Source organism: Macaca nemestrina, chromosome 5, assembly GCF_043159975.1.
Source record: "Macaca nemestrina isolate mMacNem1 chromosome 5, mMacNem.hap1, whole genome shotgun sequence".
In the NCBI taxonomy this organism is placed as follows: domain Eukaryota; kingdom Metazoa; phylum Chordata; class Mammalia; order Primates; family Cercopithecidae; genus Macaca; species Macaca nemestrina.
This window is the reverse complement of record NC_092129.1, coordinates 180,858,474-180,876,718: the sequence shown is the minus strand read 5'-3', so window position 1 is coordinate 180,876,718 and position 18,245 is coordinate 180,858,474. Positions and strand designations below refer to the sequence as shown.

The window sequence follows — 18,245 nt, the reverse complement described above, 5'->3', positions numbered from 1 at the left end:
GGAATGGTAAACTCACTCATTGTTTACAGGCAGACTCTCAGACCAAAGGGTATGCACTTCATTTAACAAACATTTTCTTATGCCAGGTCCTAAGACATAGCAACGAGCAAGATAAACTCTACCCTTTTGGAGACTGAAAGTGTGTGTTGGGGTGAAGATGAGGGTGTAAGGAAAAGAGAAGGAATACAGAGATGTATAAAAGCAATGACAGCCCAAATGATAGCAGCATATTCAGACAGCAAAGAAATGAATGATAAAGCTATAAAGATCAACACAGGCGGTATCTCAGAAATAATGCTGAGTGAAAGATAACGTATGGAGGAACACACGTAATATGATTTGACTTATTAAAAATGCAAAACGAAATGATGTACTGTTTATGCATACTAACAGATGAGGTAAAATTATAAAGAAAAGCAAGGGCACAAATAACACGAAATTTTGGCTGGTTTTCCTTTGAGTGTGGGACTGGGGAGGGACACCCAGGGTGCCTGAAAGGCACCAAAGCTGGGTATTGAGTACATGAACGTGCACGGTGTAGAATCCTTTATAGCTAATATATATCTTATTAGTATTTTTATACCTGGTCCATGGTTAAATAAAACCAAACCATTTTGAACACAGAGTCAGTGTGATGGGCACTATGATTCTGTGACTAGGACAGTGGAGAGTGCTACAGCCACACGGAGGAGGGGCCGCTGACTCTGATGTGAGGCGTCAGAAGAAAATCCCTAGAAGAAGTGGCACCAACCTCATCTGAGGACTTTATGAGCAAACTTCACCCTGAGAAAAAGTCACAGGACAGTGTTCTGGCTAAAGTCCAGTGATGACACAGATTGCAAGGTTTTCAAGGAACTGATACCAGGTCAGCAAAACAGGCAGAACAAGTGAGATGGGGGCGGGTGACGGGGCTGAGAGGGCCCCCTGGGGCCCTACTATGCACCTGACCATCCACAGGAAGCCTTTATTCTAAAAGCAATGAGAGCCTTTGAAAGATTTATGGTGTGGAGTAAAGTCACAAGATCAGAGCTGCCTTTTTACAAGATTCTTCTGGCTGCGGCAACAACAGCTTCCTCTGGTATCGTAAAGTCCCTCAGGTTTCTGCTGGGTTGAGACTGGTGCCAGTTTCTGGATGTCTGCAGTAACGATGTGCACCCCTATTACTTGAGAAAAACAAGACGGTGCCAAGGCCAAAATCGCATGAGGTTCTTCATTATCATAGTAGATGCTTATAGACTACTATAAGCAGGAGAAAACATTTTTGTGTAAATCGACTTTTTGTACATTAAATATTCGTGCACCTGTAGGGCTGCAATTGTAAATGCATCTCACAGTGAATCTTTGCAAAGTGGTTGCTCCTTTTCCAAATTAAAGAATCTCCTATCATATGTCCACTTTATAAAAATAGTTTTTAATCTCAGACTCATTTTAAATAAGCATTTCTAAGAATGTTTCTTAATCCTTTAAAAGTATAGATAAGTAAAAATTACGAATGCTGTAAACACTTTATAAATACTTCTAAAATATATCAGTGGGAAAATCACTTAAAAAACACACTTTCCTGGTGGCAAGAATAAACACGGAGTTAGATAATGATACAAACAAAATAAAACACGGAACAGAGCTGCCTTTTGGTCTCATCATCACACTACCTAGTTTGAACTTGAACCTTAATTACCAAATAATTACCACATTCTTTTTGCTTCTTGTTATTTCTATTTTCAAAAAGGCCAATAAAGACTTTTATTCATTTATGCTTATGGTAAGTTAAGCCAGAACCTCACAGATAGCCTCCAAAGAATACAGTGATATTAAAAGTCCCCCAAATCATATGATCCAACATTTCTACTTCTGGGTGTAGTCCTTTAAGAACGGAAAGCAGGAACTCAAAAACACATTTGTACACACATGTTCACAGCAGCATTATTCACAATAGCGAGAATGTGGAAGCAATGTAAGTGCGAATGGGTAAACAAAATATGGCCTATCCATACAATGGAATACGATTCAGCCTTCAAAAGGAAGGGGATTCTCAGATCTGCTGCAACAACTTGGGTGAACATGGAGGACATTATGCTCGGTGGAATAAGCCAGTCACAGGAAAACAAATGCTGTATGAGTGCCTCCATTTATATGAGGCACTAGAGTAGTGAAATCCACAGAGGCAGAAAGGAGAATGGGGGTTGCCAAGGGCTGGGGAGAGGAGGGAGAAGGGGAGTTTGTTGTTAAATGGGTGCGCTTTCAGTTTGGGAAGATGAAAAGAGTTCTGGAGATGGATGATGGTGATGGGTGCCCTACGGGGTGAGTGAACTTAATGCCACGGAACCACAGACTTAAAAATGGTTAAGATGGGCTGGGCACGGTGGCTCATACCTGTAATCCCAACACTTTGGGAGGCCAAGGTGGGTGGATCACTTGAGGCCAGGAGTTTCAGACCAGCCTGGCCAACATGGCGAAACCCTGTCTCTACTAAAAATACAAAAAAAAAAAAAATTAGCCAGGTATGGTGGCCCGTGGCTATAGTTCCAACTACTTGGGAGTCTGAGGCACAAGAAGTGCTTGAGCCTGGGAGGCAGAGGTTGCAGTGTGCCGAGACGGTGCCACTGCACTCTAGTCTGGGTGACAGAGCAAAACTCTGTCTCCAAAAAAAAAAAAAAAAAAAAGTTAAGATGGTAAATTTTATGGTATGTGTATTTTACCAGGATCAAACAGAAAGTTGGAAAACACAGGCACCTTAGCTGAATCACACAACTGACAAGTTTACTAAAAATTAGCTTTGTCCCCTACTGTTGGAGCTAATTGTCTGAGTTCCCTTACAAGTCTGGGCTCCTTGGGGAAGTCCTCTGAAGTCACAGCCTGTACTCAGTGCCAGCCATGCCTGACCAGGGCTGCCCACAAACACATGTGCCTGCAACTGGCCCATATGAAAAACAAAAACTCCCTGTTCTCAAAACAAACAACATTCCTCAGAGAGCACTCTGTTGCCAGGACAGAGAGATGTATTAGAGCTGGAATGCTGCAAAGGGAAATTTGGTCATCTCATTTTTTTTCACAGTTCTTTTCCATAAAGAACATCCATAGAATAGCCTATTAGGCTGCCAAGATACTGCAACAAATGCCCCAGCCCCGCATTTGAGCAGGACGCTGCCAGATGCGACACATATCACTCTAAATGACACGGCTCTCGAATTCCCCATTCACGCCCATTCCTGTGGTCACTGATGAGGGGACTTCAGTCGGCTTGAAGAACTCACACCTTTCCACACCTCTCCTGGGTGTCTCATTATCTGGTAAAGCGGATTTATTAATGAACTGGGCTGACATTAGCTGGGAACATCACAGAGAGAAGCCAGTGTGCCCCAACAACGCACAGTTAGGGGTTTCTAAACTCAAGGTAGGGGAGGTAGGAACGGGAGGCAGACAAGGCTGCTGAGGGTGGCGGTGGCCCAAGCCGGAAGGCAGACAAGCCTCAGGCTGGAGAGCGAAGAAGAAGGGAGAGCGCACCTGCTCTGCGTACGCCACACGCGCAACCAGCCCCGGGGTCCCTGGATGTGGCACCAGGAGTTGGTGCTTCTCTTTCCTCTCAAGAAGTTGGCTTCTCTGGAAAGCGGGGGAGGGTCTGAATAAAGCAGCCACCAGGAGGCTCCGGGTTCTGAGGCGGCCTTGTTCTTCCAGACACAGAGGAGGCTGGCACCGCTGGGCTCGGAGGCCGCTTGGTCCTCAGTAGCCGTGCCAAGCGTGGCCGGGGACAGCCCGAGAGCTCAGAACAACCTTCCAGGGCCAACCCTCTTGCTCTACACATGAAGAAAGTGAATCCAGGACTGCTGGGGACCTGCCCCAGGGTCACCCAGCCTGGGAGGGGTGGACGCGGCAGTGGGACTGGGTCTGCCCCCCAGGGCACCACTGGAAGGACATCTGGAGAGTCTGCAGACTCTGATGCAGACACATGGACCTGGCGGCAACACGGGGAACAAGGGCCTGCTTCCACGGGGCCGGCACCCAGGGCAGGGCAGGCACCCCTGGGTGCAGCAGGCCTTTCTCTGGTTCATCACTCAGACCACCACTCCAGCCTTTGAAATCAACAACAACCACACACAACTCTTCTCCTCCAACCTCACCCAGCTTTTTACCTTTGTTTCTCAGAAAAATCCTAGTAACCTTTAAAAAAAAGACACACATTTAGAAGAGACAGCTTTTTCAGGAGTGAGGAGGTAAACAGCAGTGTACCTAGCCATGTGAATCCTCTGCCCTTCATAGCTGTGAGTCCCTTTGATGAAGAAATAAAGTAAGTGACTTACTCCTAACAAACTAAGTGGAGAGAGGGAAAACAAGTAATTTTGCATAGGAGAAGCCTGGCAGACCCCGTCTCAACTGAGGAAGGTTAGCGTGACCAGTGACGACACACGCTGACATCACAACCCCTGCCTCGATACCCTGCCACGAGCAGGGTGGTGCTCTTCCCCCGAGTCTGATCAAGAGAAAGTATCAGACAGACCCACACTGAGGGGCATTCTGTAAAATACAAACCCTTTACAACACTGTCCTCATCACAGTGTTACAGTCACAAAAGACAGACCCAAGGAGCTGTCACAGATCAAAGGTGACTGTGGAGACACAACTACATTTAATAGAGTTTTCTGGAACAGAAAAAGGAACGTAGAGAAAACACTGATGAGATTCAAGGAAAGTCCGTCGTTTAGTTAGTCCGTTTCTCAGCTCTGGGGACTGTAGCGTGGTGATGTGAGTTCACATTAGCGGAAGGTGGGTGAGTGAAGGGCTTACAGAAATCTCTGTACTGCCTTTGCCACTCCTCTATAAGTCTAAAACTATTTTAACTGTACTGCCTTTGTCACTGCTCTATAAGTCCAAAATGACTTTAAAATGTTTTTAAACTATGATGAAAAAGTAAGTATATTTATATTTCATTCAAAGAGTTAACGAAACCCAAGAGTCGTGGGCTTCTCTGATCAAGTTCTCTGAGGGCAGAGCGGCAGGAAAGGAGAAGGCAGGCCACAGGTGGGATGTTCTGGCAGTCCACAGTCCACGACAGTCTGTGCCACAGCACCTCCTTTGGGTGGAATTCTTGCTGCCTGAAGGAGAAGCCCAACAAGGCACCTCTGGCAAATGCAATGTTTCCCACCAGTTATCCTAAAATCAAATTAAAACCGGATGCAGTCTACGACCAAGCACCCAAATCACTGGTACAGCCCTTGACTTTGTAAAATCAAAATAGCTCGCTACCTAGAGGTAGGGAGAGGGCAAGCCCACCACAGAAACACAGAAGGGGGTTCATTCCACAAAGAACAAAGGAGACTCATCCAACAAATGTATCCAGTGCTTTGGAACGTGAGAATCCACAGGTCAGGTGAAAGTGCTGGTGTCACGGAGCTCACATACATCCTCATGGGGGAGGGCAGAAATGCAACACAATGCAATAAACAGAAACAAAATGCCATAAACAAAAACATCAGAGTGGAAAATGTATGCAGGTCACAATGCTACCATCAAACAAAAACAGAAAAGAAAATGACAAGTCTTGGCGAGGATGTGGAGAAACTGAAACCCTTGCGGCCTGTTGGCGGGAATGTAAGATGGAACAGCCGCCCACTGTGGAAAACTGTGACAGTTCCTCAAAAATATAAAAATACAATCACCATATGACCCAGCCATCCCACTTCTGGGCATATACCTAAAACAAATGAAAGAAGGGACTCAGAAAGGTATTTGAACAACCAAGTTCATAGCAGCGTTATTCACAACAGCAAAACACGGAAGCAACTCAAGTGTCCATCAACGGATGAATGGATAAGCAAAATGTGATCCATCTATACAGATATATGGATACAGTGGAACATGATGCAGCCTTGAAAAGGAAGAAAATCTTGTCATGTGCTGCAGTGTGATGAACCTTGAAGACAAAATGCTAACTGAAGTAAATCAGTCACAACAGGACAAATATCATCTGATGCCACTTATGAGGTACCGAGCATTGTCAAATTCAGAGACGGAAAGCAGAAAGGGGGTTCCCAGGGGCTGTGGGGAGGGGGAATGGGGAGTTAGTATATTTTGCAGACCAGAGTTTCAGTTCTGCAAATGAAAAAGTTCTGGGGTGGCTGGGCACGGTGGCTCACTCCTGTAATCCCAGCACTTTGGGAGGGCAAGGTGCACAGATCACCTGAGGTCAGGAGTTTGAGATCAACCTGGCCAACATGGCGAAACCCCGTCTCTACAAAAAATATAAAAATTAACCAGGTGTGGTGGAGCATGCCTGTGATCCCAGCTACTCAGGAGTCTGAGGCAGGAGGATCACCGCAACCCGGGAGGTGGAGGTTGCACTGAGCTGAGACTGCGCCGCTGCACTCCAGCCTGGGCAACGACAGCAAAACTCCACCTCAAACAAAAAAAAAAAAAAAAAAAAAAAAGCAACACCACCAAAGTTCTGGGGCTGAATGGCATGACGGAAGCACAACGTGAATACGCTTAACTTTACTGAAATGTACACTTAAAAATGGTTAAGATGGTAAATGTTATGGGGTGTGTTTTCTACCATAATTGAAATTGAAGTCTATGCAGAAAATTAGAGTAGGAGACTGACCAGAGAAACAAGCTGGTGAGCGCTGACGAGGCAGTCAGGGAAGGCCTCTCTCAGCAGGGAGGTGGGGTGAGGAACAGAGTCAATGTCTCCAGAGTGCTTGGCATCCTTTCTGTCTCCTGCTCTCTCACTGCCCTGCCTCACCACCTTTTCAGGCTCACTACAGTCACCCCTCCTCCCACTCCATGACGCTCTAAACTCCTCAGGGTGGTGGAGTCACTCATGGAGATGGCCTAGAGCCTGTGCAGGAGAAAGTACAGGGATGAAGTTTTCCTTCCTGACGTACCGAAGGATCAGAATCGCCCTTGCAAAGCAGGTATAAGAGGAAAGGGAGCTGGTATGTGTATTTCAGCCTGCTGCCGGCTGCTGGAAATCCGCGGCACAGCACCACACCTGTTAGTGGAGAACGGCCGTGCTGGAACCAGTTTCAAAGATTCGCTCTCATTGCTGTCTTTTGGCTAACTTCGCAAAGCTGATGTGCCCATCCTCCAAAAATAATACTCAGCCAGTCAAAGGATGGGCTAAAATACAGAAGTGACATCATCACTTTGCATTTCAAAAAAGGCCTGGTTTGGGATGAAATGAACAGAGTTCTCCCGGCACAGCCTCACTGGGCCAGTTGCCACCATCTGTCCGTGGGTTCATCCGGAACAGCAACCAGCGGTGGGCCACAGTCAGGAAAAGGAATGAGGCTCTCTCCATAACCTCCGGGCCCACATTAAACTTCACATCCAATGACACCGAGGAGGAAAAGGCACTGAAGAAAGAAAGCAGGACTGCCTGGAAATTTTACAAACACTCAGCCATCTCAGGTAATTGGCCTCAATCACAGAGTACTACTCAATCAGATTTTAAAAGATGCCCCTCTGTCAGAACGCAGAGAGATCGAAGTAGATCCTGCATCCCTCTTCTCTGCCCCGCTCCCTCTCTTCTCCCTCCCCAAAGTCCAATTAAGTCCAAGTGCCAACCTAACATAAGAAGGCTAAGAATTCTGTTCACATCTACCATGACCTTAGTCCACAGGGTCTCTCACGAGAAGAAATCCACACAGCTGGAGTGAACCCTAGTGCTCCCAGCGGGGCCTAGCGTTCTGCAGTACACTTAGGGTTCACTTGCAGGTTTAAATGTTATCTAAGAATAACCTAATGCAGAGATGTACACACTGGGGCCACTTTGGTTCTATTTCACTATCAATCAGTTCCATGCACCAAAAGCTGGCTGCCATTCGGCATCTCTGAGCTTGGTACGTATCAGTGGACCCTGAGTGGGGCTATGGAGTGTACTAAACATCATCACTAAACATTTATATTCTAAACATCAGTTTCAGGTCCCACAGGCTTAAATAATATGCTGCCTGTCTGCTAAACCACTAGCTTCCAATGCGGAAGCTGGAGTTCTGCCTCGAAGTCCCACCCAGAGATCTGAGGGAACCAGGACACTTACTGTTGATGTTGGCGCCTCTTTTTCCATGAATTTGGTCAACTGCCTGAATGGAATGAAGAGAAATCATATCCTGACTCTAATATTAGAGTGATGAAAAATTTCTCAAACTTACCAAAATGCCCCTGATGAGAGTATACAAGATCGGCCCTGTCCCTTCTCTCACGGAGCTACAATGACAATAACAGCAATGACTCGGGGAATCGACCAGTAACGGTAAAAGGAAAAGGAAGAGAGTGATTCTAGGTTATCATCCATTATTCACCATTCCCCTTGAGGGCTCATGAAGATGTGATTTGCACACAAATGTCCCCCCCAACTCATGGAGACTTTATTCTGATTGATATCAATTCATTAATCAACACCTGTAGGATGTGGTTGAGCAATAGGTTTTGAATCCCACCAACTGTTCTGGCATCCATGCCAAATCCTTCTGGGTCATGAGGCTTTGTGAGAAATCTCAGCAAATTCCCTCTACTATTAAAAACACTTATGATACATCTCCAATATATGGGAATTGGACTAAAAAGTCTATCCCTCCCAGCTTTAACCATTTAGAATCACATATGTATATCTCTTCTGCTGCGATACTGCGGCACAGTTTTTCATCATGTTCCATGAATTCATTCATTCATCAAACTGGTATTTAGATACCCATTCTGTGCCAGCTGCAAATCCAAGCACTGGAGATGGAGTGGAGAACAAGAACAATAAGGACCCTGCTTTCAAGGTGTTTCCTCTAGAGTGGATGAGTGGTATGCGGAGATGCAAATACACAAATAAACGAAGGTATTTTAAGGTAGTGGTAGATGCTTTAAAAAAGGCTGGATGAGTCTAAAGAAATTGTTTGGGTACTGATTAGACTAGCTAGCCTGAGAAAGTTTCACAGCCATCAACTGAACAGAGATCATAATGACAAGACCTGGCCAGGCCTGCAGAGGTCTGGAGGGGAGCATTTCAGGCAGAGGGAAAGGTGAGTACAAAGGAACTAAGGAGCAAGCGGGAGCTGAAAGATCCATCTGGCTGGACACAGTGCAAGATCAGGAGGGCCAAACCATGCAGGACAGCATGGGCTGCAGTGAGAAGTTTGGAATGCACGATGGAAGCTGTTAGAGGGTGTGGCAAAGACCACCAGTCATTGTCCAAGACCCTTCTCCCCTTCTTCCCACAGGCTCATAGCTGCACCAAACAATACCACGTTCTCCAGCCACCCTTGCAATTGGGTGTGGATAGATCTGGCCAATGGGATGTGAGAAGCGGTACCCATGACTTCTGAGCAGTGACCTGAAGGGGAAGGAGTGTTCCTTCTTCCTCTTTTCCACTACTCTGCTGGCTGGATTAGGACAGCAGAAGGGGCCTGGGCTCCCAGTGTCATGGGACTGCCACAGCAGCCCAGGACTGACTGTATTGATGATAGAAATCAACTTCACTTTGTTTAAATCCCTGTTCTGGTTCTAAGTGCTTTCAGAAGTGAAACTATTGCTAACTATATAGACAGTTCGATGCAGGAGAGTATAAGCTCTGATTCAGGCTGTATGAATATCACCCTAGTTGTAAGTGAAGAATGAGCTGTAGAGGTCTGAGCAGGAAGCAGGAAGATCAGTTAGAAAGCCATTCTGCTTAGTTTTCCAGGCATGAAATGAAAAGGCTTTGCCTCAAGGGGTGGCAGTGGAGACAGAGAGAAACTGAGGGACTCAGAATGGAATGTGGAGGAAGAACTGAGAGGATTTGCTGATCGAGGGAGAGACAGACAAGAAAGGGTGACTCTTACCCATTTTTGGCTTGAGCAACTGCATAGATAATGGTTCTAGGGAAGGATGGCCCTGAGGATATGGAAGGAAGGAGGGTTCTGTTTTGGCCACACAACCTGAAATGCCTACTGGACATCCAAGTAGAACATCCACAGGCAGTAGGGCATACGATTTTGGAAGTCAGCAGGGAGGTCAGAGTTGGTGATATACACCTGGAAGTCTCTGGCCTATGGAGAGGTGAATTGGTGCCATGTTTCTAGCAGAGCAGACATGCAGAGGGTGTAGATGGAGAAATGTCAGGAGTCCCAGATCCAACCTTTGGAGGGAGGCCAAAGGAAGGGAAAAACCAAGTGGGTGTGGTGTCATGAAAGCAAAGAAGAGGGTGTGGTCAAGCTGGGTCAGACACTGCTGAGAAGTTCAGATAAGCAAAAGAGAAAATGACCAATCCTGTGGCAGCCTGGAGGCTGTGGGTTATCTTATCAAGGGAATTCCACCTGAGCAGCGGGGATGATGGAAGCCTGAGTGGACTGAGGCAAGGATGGGAAGCAAGGCCCCAGAGACAATGCTTGGGGCTCGTGTTTGGAGAAGTGTTGCTGTGAAAGGGAGAAATGACACTGCTGTCTCTAATTCTACTTGCTGCCTGAACTGAGCCTGTCCAATATAACAGCCACAAGCCATATGTGGTTACTTAACGTTAATTAAAATGGTTTTAAATGACAAATCGGTCACTTAGTCACTCCCGCCACATCTCAAGCACTCAATAGCACACATGCCTAGTGCTGGACTATTGGGCAGTGCAGGTAGAGAAAATGTCCCTTGGTGCTGCAGGTTCTCTTAGGCGGCTCTGACCTAAACTCTCCTCCTCTAAGTTCCTCTTTAAAACTGTTTATTATGCTTGGTTTGCCTCGTAGGATGATGTGAGCGGGACGATGGCAGAAGAAAAGCATGTTTCCTACTTGATTTTCCTTTTTTTTTTTTTTTTTTTTTATTGAGACAGAGTCTCACTCTGTTACCCAGGCTGGAGTGCGGTGGCGCAACCTCGGCTCACTGCAAGCTCCACCTCCCAGGTTCACGCCATTCTCCTGCCTCAGCCTCCCGAGTAGCTGGAACTACAGGTGCCGCCACCACGCCCAGCTCATTTTTTGTATTTTTAGTAGAGACGGGGTTTCACTGTGTTAGCCAGGATAGTTTCGATCTCCTGACCTCGTGATCTGCCCGCCTTGGCCTCCCAAAGTGCTGGGATTACAGGCATGAGCCACTGCGCCCGGCGTGATTTTCCTTTTATAACTTAGACATGCGACAACCATTGTTCCATGCCTGTGTCCAAATTCTTCGGGTTCATGTTTACAAACTGTTTATAATAACTTTCAATGTTTGAAGAGGGCAGAGGTCTGCATAGCTTCTCAGGAGGTAATTATTCTCAGGTTTTCCATCGTTCCTTCATTCAGAGTTACCTCCTCAGCCCTCTGAAAAGAGGACAGGAACGAGGCAACGGCCTCTCAGGCCCTGGAGATGGTGTGGCTTCTCCCTGTGCCCTTCTCTCCTCTCCCTGCACTCCACACAGGCATCACGAACGGAAAAGCCAACTGTGCAAACATTCGCTTCCACTGTCACAAGGTGAAAAGGAAAAATGCCAAAAAGAAGAGCTTGGAAAAACAGCAGAAGAGCAATGACCTCCTGCAGAGAACATGAAATAAGATCCGGCAGTGACCCCACTAAAGAAACGGAAAATAAGATCCAACCCAGAACGGGTCAGAGACCACCACTGTGTTTTAGGGTAACAATTACAAAGGAAAAGGGGGACCGGGCGCTGTAATATCCCAGGACTGCAGCTTGCACTCTCTGGGTGGTGCATTCTGTAATTCAATTAAATCCCTGCAAAGAACAAGATCCGTGTATCACAGAGTCACCAGATACTCCCCCAACAACTCCGGGCACACAAGAAAGTTCACACAGTAATTCTTATATGTGGTTGGTGGACTCTAGACTCACGGGACTCAAGAAGCCCTGGTGAAACACAAGAAAACTGAGCGATGATTCCAAAGACCATCTTTTCAGTGGCAAAACTGTCAAGAAGAGGAAGGATTTTGGTAAATTTCATTTATGGGAAATATAGATTTGAATGATTAGCTCTCCAGTTAACTTTTTCCAGGGATGCCTATTGCATCAAAGAGGAAATTATCAGGTTGAATTTGTGAAACTCAACAAACTATAACCGTTTCATGGCAGGTCCTAGAATCGGAAGGGTGTGATCCCCTGAATGATCTCCCCCAAACAAAATGATCTCCTCCAAAGCAAAGCACATCACTTTGTACCTCAAAAAGCTGGCAGTGTCTCTCCACGGTCCACAGGGTAAAGAACAGACCCCTTGAGGTCTCCATGTCCCTCTGAGGCCTTCCCTGCTCTGGTCTACCTTTGCACAGCGCCCCCATGATAATCCCATGTCCCCTGGGGAGAGTCACATCCTGTCTGGCCGGGCTCCCTGGTAACAGGGGCTAAGACTTGGGGAAGGGACTTCATCCTCAGATGCTGGAGAAAGCGGCCAGCGAGTCACAGAGGCAGCTGGACCATGGAGTCATGGGCAGGGGGCAGGTCTAAACCACACCATCAACCCAGTGATGAAAAGCAGGCACCAAGGCGGGCAGGTATGAGGCAGGGAGATGGGTCACCAAGGTGGGGCTGGGCTCCGGGATGCCGGCTCTGGAAGTGGGTGCAAAGATTGCAGCCCTCTCTGGGTGTGTTCTTGGCAGTCTATAGAAGTTTTAAAATCGTATGCTCTCATGTCAGTGAAAATCTTAGTCTTATATTAATACAAGGGTATTCTTGATCATCTGGATGGGATGCCTGTAGCCCAGTGCGAACCTACAATAAGATTTTGGAGCCCACATTTTCATCTGGATTTACACTCACCAAAGGCCACATGTCACCATGATTGGCTGCACAAATGCAAGTCTAATAGGTATGAATAAAGTAGTAGCAGAATCAAGATCTCACACGTGTACGGCCAACCCTACTGAGCCTAAGCGTCAGGCGGGGGACCACAAGGACTCTGCCCATCCATCTTGTAAAGATCAGCTTCATTAGCAAGAAGAGTAACAGGCAATAATGAATGCTTCCAGTCTCAACGACAGCCAGAAATGGACTACATGCATATTTAATTATTAAGGTAATGCCACAAATCTAACTCTATCTTCAGGAGACAGAGTAGCGCTGCCATCAAGTGACACCCCATTACAGCGAATGACTGAGGCTTGCTCATGGAGCAGGCCGGGGTGAAATACATAAAGCTTGAGTATTCCACATCAGCAAAGCCTTAAAATCATTGCCATCTCAGATGGCAAAATTATGCAAAAAGGCAACGCGTACTCTGGAATTACTCAAGTCAAAATGCCAAAATAGATTAAATATTAATGTGAATCTGAAGCTACATCTTTCTGCTATTCAACCCAACATGAGTCAATGGATAATTGTGTTTCAGGAGAAGACTGACGTCCATCACACGAACTCCTGGATTGAAAGTATATTACACAGGTTTTGAAACTGTCTGTTGTTAATATTTTGGTTTTATAGTTATTTGGAAGTTAGAGAACTCATGCAAATTCCTTACAAGATGATTGTACACATTTAAATAATACTCTAATAACATATTTTAAGTCAAAGAAAGAGGGGGCTGTTGGGAACAACACAGCAGTATAAACAGGGCACTGGAGCCAGGTGGACTCGGGACCCGAGGAGTTCCGTTTCCTCCACCTCTTAGTGATACCGAAGGGAAGTGCTGGGAAGGGAAGAGCTGGGTAGAGGAGGGCATGGTCCCCAGGCTAGGGCTCCACCCCCACGGACCTAGATGAGGACAGGTATTTCCTGCCCAAGACCACCCTGGCCTGCCACGCCCCCATCCTGTGCCTATGAAAACCCCGGAGGTGGCCGGGCGCAGTGGCTCATGCCTGTAATCCCAGGACTTTGGGAGGCCAAGGTGGGCAGACCATGAGGTCAAAAGATTGAGACCATCCTGGCCAACATGGCGAATCCACGTCTCTACTAAAAATACAAAAATTAGCTGGGCTCCTGTAGTCCCAGCTACTCGGGAGGCTGAGGCAGGAGAATCACTTAAACCCAGGAGGCAGAGGTTGCAGTGTGCGGAGATCGCGCCACTGTACTCCAGCCTGGTGACAGAGCGAGACTCCACCTCAAAAACAAAACAACAACAACAACAAACAAACAAAAAACCCCAAGACCCTAGCAGGCAGACACACAGGCGGCTGGACATTGAGAGGAGCACATCAGCAGAGGAACACACAGGCGGCTGGACGTTGAGAAGAATGCACCGGCAGGCACCGGCATGCACTGGCAGGCTGGCAGGCCATCGACCAGCAGAATGACACGGAATTTGGTGGGGCAGTCAGAGGAGAGCCCAGGCCGCCGAGCAGCCCGACTCCAGGGAAAAACCATCTCCCTTCTGGCTCCCTCATCTGCTGAGAGCTACTTCCGCTCAATAAAACCTTGCACTCATTCTCCAAACCCAGGTTGATCGGATTCCTCCGGTACACCAAGGCAAGAACCCCGGGATACAGAAAGGCCTCTGTCCTTGCAATAAGGCAGGGGTCTGACTGAGCTAACACAAGCTGCCCACTGATGGCTAAACTAAAAGACACCCTGTAACACATGCCCACCGGGGCTTCAGGAGCTGTAAACATCCACCCATAGACACTGCTGTGGGGTTGAAGCCCACAGCCTGCCCGCTTTATGCTCCCCTAGAGGTCTGAGCAGCGGCGCACTGGAGGAGTGACCCATTCCCCCATCCCACACCCTGCAAGGGGGACAAGGTAACTTTTCCCATTTTATTAGTAGGTAACCTTAGGCAAGTTACCTTCCCTAAGCCTCAGGTTTCCGTTTGTGAAATGAGTGCTCATATCACAGAATTACTGGGTGGATTAAATAGTTCCATAGCACTCAGCAGTGAAAAAGTTCACCTTTGCACAGTCCCCACATGACAATTCTGTGTCACCTATGGAGTCACCTCCTGGCTGGCCAGGCTCCCTGGTGAGAGGGGCTTAGGGAAGGTGCAGCGTACAAGCTCAGTAAGTGTTATCTCTGGCTTAAAGGCATCTCCAGCAAATTAGACAAGGTCCAGGAATTAGAGGTCTCAGTTTCCTTAACTGTAAAATGGGGCTATTTGTGGGAGCTACTTTACATGGTCACTGTGAAATTTACATCTCTATATATTTGTGTACAGGTATGTATGTATGTATGTATATAACTCAGCATAGTTTCTGAACTTAGAAAATGCTTACTAAATAGATTATCATGGTTATCAAGGCACTATCATGATAGCCTCAATCCCTTTTTACTCCTTAATATCAAAACAGTGCTCAGCTACACAGCACCATGCTATACACATGCACACATGCTGGAGGGCGCCAAAACGGAGGTCTCAAGCCAAGATTCACTGCAGCTACTAGAGGTCTAACTCTTACACTCCAGGGCTGTCTATGGTTCTTTCTAAAAAGAGGTAAGGAAATGACATAATGAGATATGAGACACAATCATGCTCCAAGCACTGAGGTCAGCCCAACGGGGAGCAAATGACCAAGAACGGGGGGCCTGGGGGCTCCCAGCAAGCACTTCCCGTGCAGTGAGGGTAGTCACATGCCCCTACCTTAACACAAAGGAGCCAGTACTATTTACCAAAGAGGAGAAATCATCTTCTCCCTTGCATTCTTCTCCATCTCAGGGTCCTTGTTCACCCTGGGAGCCTCGCACACTTAGCAATGCCAGTTTGACATGTTAAACTGATGTCAAGGAAGAAATAGTGAAAACCTCTACGCCCCATGGGAACTTAGCAAAATTTATTTATTATTTAAAACTGATATGGATGGGGAAATGAACTAGAACTAAATAGCCCTTAATCCCTAACCCTGCCCCCAACCCTGACAATCTGACTTTGGTTTGGAGGGAGTTCTGAGCCTCTTCCCAGAACTGACACAAAGCAAACAACAAGCGAGGCATGCTTTCAAAAGGCGGAGGTTAGAGAGGACACAAACACCTTTCAGCCAGCAAACAGGGGCAGGCAGAGCCAACTCTGCTTGGATACAAAGCACTCTTTTTTTTTTTTTTTTTTACAAGAATCATCAAAAGCCCTGTGGAAGGAAAAATGAAAAGAAAATAACAGCCCTTAATCAGAGACCCATTTTCTGGTCTCGGTGTTCTGTGCAGGAGGTTCAGAGGCCCTCTGAGCTGTCCCACTCTGTCACCTGGGAACGCTGCCCTGAAGTGGAGGCCCTGCAGCTTCACCCAAGAGCGTCTCACCCCAGCTGCAGCCTTCCCTGCCTCCTCAGGCTCCTTGACGTTGGTTTCTACTGGGGTAGAGATCTTAGCTTTAAAAACACCAGGACTAGATGTGGTGGCTCACACCTGTAATCCCAGTACTTTGGGAGGCCGAGATGGGAGAATTGCTTGAGCCAGGAGTTCAAGACCAGCCTGAGCAACATCGTGAGACCTCATCTCTACAAAAAATTTAAAAAGTAGCCAGGCATGGTGGTGCACGCCTGTGGTCTCTGATACTCAGGAGGCTGAGGAGGGAAGATCCTTTGAGGCCAGCAGGTCAAGACTTTGGTCAGCTGTGACCGCACCACTGCACTCCAGCCTGGGCAACAGAGCAAGACTCTGACTCTTAAAAATACAATAAAATAATAAAACCAAAAAAACCCAAAAAACACTCAGAAGACCCCTGAGTCTGACTTCACCATTTAGAGAATCGCCAGCGAGGCCCTGCTTCCAGAGTCTGGGCCAGTGCGAGCTGGGTTCCTACAGGCCTGGCTGCTGGACTTCGGAGGTTGTTCACCATGCAGACGGAACTCCTCTTCAGAAGGGACCACAAACTCACATCATAAAATGTGTAAAACAAGGCACTGCTGGTCATTTCACCCCAAATACTTGCTAAGTCTTACATGGATTTTGGGCCAGCAAGTGGAATGTGGTTCCTTAACTGTTTTTCCCCCAGAAGAGCCATTTGAAAATACAATAAAAAAAAATGAACCATGTGTTACTCAAAGTCAAGGCCCTTCCTCAAGCAGCCATTCATGTCCATCCTGAAAACACACATTCTCACACAGCCACGTCGCAAACAGGAACTGCCATCCGGCCCTCCAGAAGGAAGGCGGTGAAACCTTATGGCAGAACATGGCAAACAACAGGACCAAGCCTACAGCCGTGTTACAGATAATGAGCAATGTCCTCAGTTAATATTTAACAATATGAACAAAATGTTTACAGGCGTTTTTAGGGATTAATACAAGGCAGGGAAAGGGAGAGGTTGCATACAGATAAGATAAATCTTGAAAATGAGTAGCACTATTCTATTTCTTCAGTGGGTTTTCTTACCAATTAATGAAGCATTCTGTGAGTGACGGATACTCAGGGAGTTGGATAGCAGAGTCCTAGGAATGATCTGTCCAGGAGAATTTTTTCTTGAGTTTATTGTCCTCTCCTACCCTTGACATTGTTAAGACTTTCAAAATGCAATATATGATTGCATTTAGCTTTTTGAGGCGGAGTTTTGCTCTTGTTGCCCAGGCTGGAGTGCAATGGCACAATCTCAGCTCACTGCAACCTCCGCCTCTCAGGTTCAAGCGATTCTCCTGCCTCAGCCTCCCAAGTAGCTGGGATTACAGGCATGCACCACCATGCCTGGCTAATTTTTCTATTTAGTAGAGGCGGGGGTTTCACCATGGTCGTCAGGCTGGTCTCAAACTCCTGACCTCAAGTGATCCACCCACCTCGGCCTCCCAAAGTGCTGGGATTACAGGCGTGAGCCACTGCGCTCGGCCTATGATTGCATTTTAAAATGAATTTTAAAAGCTCTAAATGGATGCTATAAGAGAGGTAATTTATTAAGCTAGCCACTGGAAAAACAATTATGAAGCAGATTCTTGCCCCCACCCACCAGTTGTTCTGCTATTCAGCCCTAAGCTACTAGACAGCCACAGTCCAAAGTTCCCAAGCTTGCTGTGAGCCTGGAGATTCCCTCACATGAATGGGCCTTGTGGAAGAGGACAGGACTGATTTTCTCAGTGCACCACTGGCGATTGCAGTAGGATAGTGGCCATCATGTCACAAACATGCAAATGTCCACCAACGTTTCCCTAGAACTTCGTGGTTTTACAGATGGCAATCATGGTCATCCTGTCAGTCACCTGCCCAATCTTTCCTAGGTGAGGAAACTGACTTTGAGCAGTCAGCTACCTTGTTCAAGGTCACAACTGGCAAGTGGGGGGCTTGGCTTTCAATCCAAGCTTGGATTCCACCCAAGCATCTTCTCAACTGTTTCTGCATGATCACACATACATGTGTGCACTTGGGTGTGTGTTGATGAGAAAGAGGGAGGGGATATGGCAAGTCTTCACACGCTGCCTTTCAGTATGGATGGCGGGACATCAGAACAAAACTGCCTCTCTAACTCAACT

At 46.9% G+C, this 18,245-nt stretch overlaps 1 protein-coding gene across 4 annotated transcripts in view; it reads right to left on the bottom strand.

Annotated features, from left to right (window-relative positions):
* LOC105487323 (solute carrier family 22 member 23) overlaps positions 1–18,245 on the bottom strand; it is a 189,751-nt gene that overhangs the window by 114,771 nt on the left and 56,735 nt on the right. The window contains exon 4 of one of the 4 annotated variants that reach the window (XM_071097706.1): positions 951–1,163. The exons of the other annotated variants lie outside the window; for them this stretch is intronic. Coding sequence (XP_070953807.1) covers positions 1,024–1,163 — 140 coding nt within the window. The 3' untranslated portion in view covers positions 951–1,023. Of the gene's footprint in view, positions 1–950; positions 1,164–18,245 lie in introns of those variants that run through there. 4 annotated transcript variants of the gene reach the window in all.